Source organism: Penaeus chinensis, chromosome 8 (assembly GCF_019202785.1).
Source record: "Penaeus chinensis breed Huanghai No. 1 chromosome 8, ASM1920278v2, whole genome shotgun sequence".
In the NCBI taxonomy this organism is placed as follows: Eukaryota; Metazoa; Arthropoda; class Malacostraca; order Decapoda; family Penaeidae; genus Penaeus; species Penaeus chinensis.
Genome location: NC_061826.1, coordinates 2,310,281 through 2,316,424, shown reverse-complemented (window position 1 = coordinate 2,316,424; position 6,144 = coordinate 2,310,281). Strand labels below are relative to the sequence as shown.

The 6,144-nt window shown below is 35.4% G+C and overlaps 1 protein-coding gene across 1 annotated transcript in view; it reads right to left on the bottom strand.

The window, feature by feature from the left end:
- The window catches only part of LOC125027929 (ras-related protein Rab-10-like), a gene marked incomplete at its 5' end in the record, with an annotated part of 7,510 nt that extends 1,805 nt beyond the window's left edge, over positions 1-5,705 (bottom strand). Inside the window, 3 exon segments of the mRNA XM_047617083.1 lie at positions 1-3,008; positions 3,314-3,436; positions 5,616-5,705. The exon segment at positions 1-3,008 is cut by the window's left edge and continues 1,805 nt beyond it. Of these exon segments, the coding sequence (XP_047473039.1) occupies positions 2,934-3,008; positions 3,314-3,436; positions 5,616-5,705 (288 nt within the window).
- Positions 5,706-6,144: the final 439 nt, after the last annotated feature.

Below are 6,144 nucleotides of genomic sequence, written 5' to 3'. Positions count from 1 at the left end.
CTAACTGAAGATCCCAACTTATTACTATACTTTGGTGAAGAAAGACTTTTTGACTGTTTCTCGTTTCCTAGGAGGGGGGACACTGGTCGTATAGCAAATAACGAGCATTCTCAAGTTGCGATTCAAACACAAGGAAGACACCACCTTGCTCCATTTGTCAGAGATAACTTTTAGACAATCTTTATACATATCACGTCATAAGACACACAGTTGTGAATACTATACAATGAAAATAAACGGAAGAGGATAAGGGAAACAAAACTCATCACCTATGCTCTTGTTTCCCCTCACTAGTAGTCTGCTTAAAGAGCAGCCCAAGCCACTGACTGGGCCTTCCCTCAGTTCCCGTATAAATAATTCTATGAACATAAAAGTAAATAAAGTAATGAGGGAAATTGTTTGAAAAAATGAAAAAGAAAAAAGTTAATAATATCCCTTGTAAAAAAAAATATAAGGGGGAACAAATTTGGAGTTGACATTACTACTGCAATATGCACTGTGTACAGAATTATATCTATGAAAACTGTAATCTTGATAATTTTTACATTACTGACTCCAGGCAAATAAAGGAAGAAATCATGCAATATTACTGATGACAAGTGTATTTTTTAAAAATAACTTTAATGACAATAATACTAAAAATAATCAATGAATAAACAATACTTAAATTTTCTTTTTTTATAATAAATATTGAAACATATTGCACTCAACTTCTGAAACACAGTGTTTAACCTTTTTCTTCTTCTAGCCATTGAAATCTGGACGACTTGAAAGCCTGACGGAGAATAAAGTCTTAGCTCCAATATTTCAACTGTGTAAGCAAGCACTTGAGAAAAGCCTCTGTAATATTTTGTGCTGAAAAAGCTTGCATACGTATGGGTGTAAATGTCTTGTCTTTCTATACATATATTTGTGTATGTCTTTGTGGGAAGTATTACCAGTATAATCACAGATAAACCAAGTTTCCACCCTTAAAGAAAAATGATGATAAAAAGAGGTAAAAAGGAAAGACATAATATCAGTCTAGGAGCAAATTCCAACAGCAAAAAAAGGCAAACATCTACAAATAAATAAATGAATTAACTGGAAAGCATTTCTTAGCCAAAATAAAGTGAGGAAAAAAAAAAATAAAAACAAAAATTAAAAAGGAAGGAAAGAAAGAAAGAATAAAAAAAAAAAGTAATATCAATATCTCTTGAAACACCCATATGGTTTCCTTCATATCCATTACCTTTGAGCTTCTTCATTAGCCTCCAATTTAGAATATAATAATCAAAAAGACTTCTGTGGTGAAGAACTTGTGCTCAAGCCTTCAATTTCCTGGGGTATCAGTTATAAGGATAAATATAACACAATAATATCATCTTTCAACATAATTTTACCAGACTATTCTTTTGGTATAATCACTGGGGTTAAAAAATAAAGCTTACCAATGACAACTGGGAAGTAAATGGATTTGTGATCACAAATGCTCCCTAGTTATTTTTGCTTAACCCAAGACAACAGAAAAGGTTTTAATGTGACAAATTAGAGAAAAGTGGCATGATGATGTACTTGATATTCTTTTTTTATAGATGCTACTGCACTATGAAGTGTGACAATAACAGTTTTGGATATTTAATTACAGTGTATTGATCTTTCATATTCATAATAATAATAGCAATCATAATGATAATGATAATACCTATGACTACAATAAAAAGACAATCAGAAAAAAATTATATTATTAAAATTCAATTTTGAATATCATCCAGTTCTATTAAACCTTATTCTTTTTAACTTTTAAGGTTAAGCCCAAACCCACACAAAGGTACAATAAATGTGTCCTACAACCAAACCAGGTTACAGTCAAGCTTTCTAAACCTTCTGTAACATTCAAACATCAACACAAGTCAGTGTCACCTCTCCATGAAGAATATACTTTTAGTTTACCAAAGGGAATTTTCCAAATGCCTATACAGGTCAATTTTATAGGGCTTAGCCAATCAGATTAGTTATAAATATACCTCATTATTATACAAAAGTATGAGTGAGTAATTGTAAGGTGTCAGTTAATAACCATTTAATAATAATCAATAAAATAAATATGATTAGGTGATTTTTGGCTATCACATGGCAAGGTCAAAATCGTATTATATGATGAAAATGTTTCTTGCAAAAAGAAAAATATCCAAATTATGCTTTACATACAAATATCCTTTTCAAGCCACTTATTTCCACGTAAGATCAACACAAACGAAAGGCTTTTTCCATGCATATGAAAAGCCTTACACTGAAGAATCATAAGGCATAAAGTGCACAAAAGTTCTAAGATCAATTCAATTGCACCAAGTCATGATAGTTACCGCAGAGAAGTGGTTCTTCTTGCAATAGGCAATACACATGCTTCTTTGACAGTCTCTTGGCATACACAAACACTTTTTTTTTGTTTTTAGAAAAAAAAAAGAAGAAAAAAAAGAGGAAAAAAAAGGAAAATCTTCCTGTACCAAGATTCCATCAAAGGACCAAAATTAGGTGGCTAATATCTCAATCTCCTGACAACATTCACATCATTCTGGGACAAACTCCGACACATCTGACAGCAACACTCAGACGTAAACATGAGCAATAACCTGCAATTATTGGTTCCTAGCTTATCATCTTTTGAATCCATCCCCTGAGTGCAGTGTAGATAGATGGTACTGATTAAGCATAAAAAAGTCTGTGCTTGTTTATCGTCACCTCCCCCGCGAGCATTAGTCTAAGGTGGGGAGTCTGCGGTGATGTTAGTTTTAATGCAGAGAACACGGTGTGCCCTCTGCCATTAGGAGTTTCATAGACAAGCCCTACGGAGAAACAACCATCTGCAGAGAGCCTTCTTAAACAATCCTGCAGAGGAGGTGTCCTTACAGGGTGTAACTGACTCCTTTATGTGATAAAAATATGCAATGACTTTACGCACAGCACTGTCGGGCTGCACCTCCATCCCTACTCCGCTTATCTGGACGAACAACATTGTCGGGATTTTCCTGTAAAGTAAACAATTCGATAAATGATTATGCTTTTAAGATCCTACTTAAAAATAAGATGAAAAATTGATGGACCTCCTAGCTCCAAGCTGATCATTTACAATTAATTAAACATACTCTACTTGTAAATAAAAGACACTGCAAATCAGTAGAAAAATCTTAGGAGATACACAAAACTTCCAATTTTACTCTAACCATAAAAGAAAAAAGGAAGCAGGGAGTAAATTCAACACTTTAATAATAATACCTAACATCAAAAAGAACAAACTCAGCGAACAACATCTAAATGAATACAACTGGCTTACCTGTGGGTCACGGCCCGGTGTCTTGTTTAGGATTGCTTCTGCAAGTTCTAAGAAAGCTTGTTCAATGTTGATGTTGGCCTTGGCTGAAGTCTCTAAGAATCGGATGCCATGCTCTCGTGCAATCTGAAATGGTGTTTCCATGAGAGCAATTGTGGAAAGTAATTCACTCGGACTTCAATGAGTATATAAAAATAACATGCTGAACTGCAAGCATGACTATTTACAAATATGGACAGAATAAAAGGAAGAGTAGCGGGTGACTGAGGGAGTGGGAGGAGGAGGAGGAGGAGGAGGAGGAGGAGGAGGAGGAGGAGGAGGAGGAGGAGGAGGAGGAGGAGGAGAGGGAGCCTTTAGAAAGGGAATCTTGTATTATTTTCACTAGTAAATGAGGGTGGAATTACCATTTATGACCTATGCTTGGAAAAAACACCAGTCTAGTGAGGCCACTATTTCCATGTGCAGTAATCTGACTGCTGTGACCAGCAGCACAGGAAATGTTACAGAAAACTGAATATTACTCCTTTGGATCTAAATCTGGCTGAGTGTCAGGTGACGTGAATATGCTGTTTTAGAACATTTGGCTGAGGGCAGGGGTGTTGGGAACTTGCTCTCATGAAGGCTGGGTGATGGGAATGACTCGCCCCAAGTAAACAAAGCTCTTGGAGGGTGATTAGACTCAGTAGGCATTTAGGAAGGGTCTTTTACATTATTTCTATCGGTAAATAAGTATGGAATGTACCACTCATGAGCCATACTGCAAGAGGGCCTGATTTAGGGAAGACAATATTTCCATGCTCAGGATCTATTTCTATCAGCCATGACCAGCAGTGCAGGTTGTATTACAGAAAAATTTAATATTTTTTTGGGGGGGTTACTTATTGTTGCTATTATTGCACTGAATTATGTAATACCTAGAGAGATGAGGAATCTGTACAAGGGAAACAGTTTATTACTATCTGGATACAGCATATTAAATGACAAATATAAACTAGAAAATGGTAAAAAAGCAAATGTTTATACACAAAGAGATGACATTGTAAAGGGGTGGCAATGAGTCTTGACACGGCACGAGTGTTTGTGTGTGCCTGATCTACAAGCCCCCCCCCCCACCCCACCCCACACACACACACACATGAGGGTGGCTACTCAAGTGAAGAGAAGAGGAGCAGCAGCCGCAGAAGAAGAAAAAGAAAAGAAAATGTTCTTACTTATTGTTATAGCTATTACACAGAGTTGTAATCTACATCGAGTGATATTATAGAACCTGTTCAACAAAAACAGTCTATCCCATCTTAACCCAATGCTGCCAGGGAAAATGCAAACATTATTAACAGCAAAATATAATAACGTAAAATATTTTCATAAATCAAGGAAAAGGGTGAATAGGCGAGACAGGCAGTACTTGTAATTGGCTCACGGGTGACTTAGTACAAGTGTAGCTATCTATGTGTAAAAACAATTGGTAAAGTAAACTCAATAAGATTCTGGCTGCAGTAAAACTGATATCAAACTTTGCCACATCCCTGACTGATGATGAGCCTAAAGGGAGTCTAAAGTTGGGTTCCACTAACCTAAACTGACTCTGGACAGTGACAAGGCATACTATCAGAATAGCGAGGGGAGCCAACCCTAGGGTGTTCTTTTCCCAGATATTCTCTCTCATTCTCTCTCTCATTTTTCTTTTCTAGGTCTTCTCTTCCCATGTTCCCCCTTTACACGTCATTTCATAACATACCACAGTTACCTCTGGGTATATCATTCTTATATTTTTTTTCATAAATACATCTTAATACACATTCAATAGTTTCACATAAATAAAATTATTTCAAGTGTGCTTTTTTCATATCTTTATGGCAGTCTATCTCAATTTTATTCATATGTAAGGGGGAACTCTGACAACTTTAACTTTGGATTTCACTGACATCTAACCCCTTCCCGACGGGTCAAACCTATAGGCGTCATAACAATACACTCGAAATGTGGCGTGCGGCTGTCCGCCGCGGCGGCGCACCAAAACGCTCCGAGGCAGTGATTCGGCTTGATGTACCGAACTCACGTGCTCAAAGTCGGCACGTTGCCGTGGTTCGCCAGAGCGTAGAGTTTTTTTTATAGTTTTCTACACCTGTCACCAATGGGTTAATGGATTTAAGATTTAACAATGACATATTTTTTTTCTGATTTATATTTTTTTTGTGGCTGGAGGGACTGTGGTTAGTAGGGGTTAAATATTATAATGCAGTGCTATCATCACTGAAACCATTTTGAAGAAAAATAAAAACACAAAATTGTATAAAGTACTTACTGATTCTCCTTTTTCTTTGGCAATGACACGCTTGTCTTCCATGTCACATTTGTTCCCAAGAATCATCTTTTCTACATCTTCATTTGCATGCTGTCCAAAAAGAAGAAAATTTATATTAGTAATGCATGCATGCATATATGTATATATGTATATGTATATATGTATATATGTATATATGTATATATGTATATATGTATATATGTATAAATGTATATATGTATATATGTGTATATGTATATATGTATATATGTATATATGTGTATATATATATGTGTGTATATATATATATATATATATATATATATATATATATATATATTACACAATATCTATAAATTAAAAAAATAAAAGAAGGTTACACCCCTCTTCACCATTAGCACCACAGAAAGACAATGTGTTTTTGCACTGCACATCCTCATTTGATATCTAACCCAAAGGCCGATATCATCTTATAACATTTAGCAGTCAATAAAAGAACACTTTAATTCTCTTAATTCTATACTCCTTTTTGTAACATGAAGACTGTGCT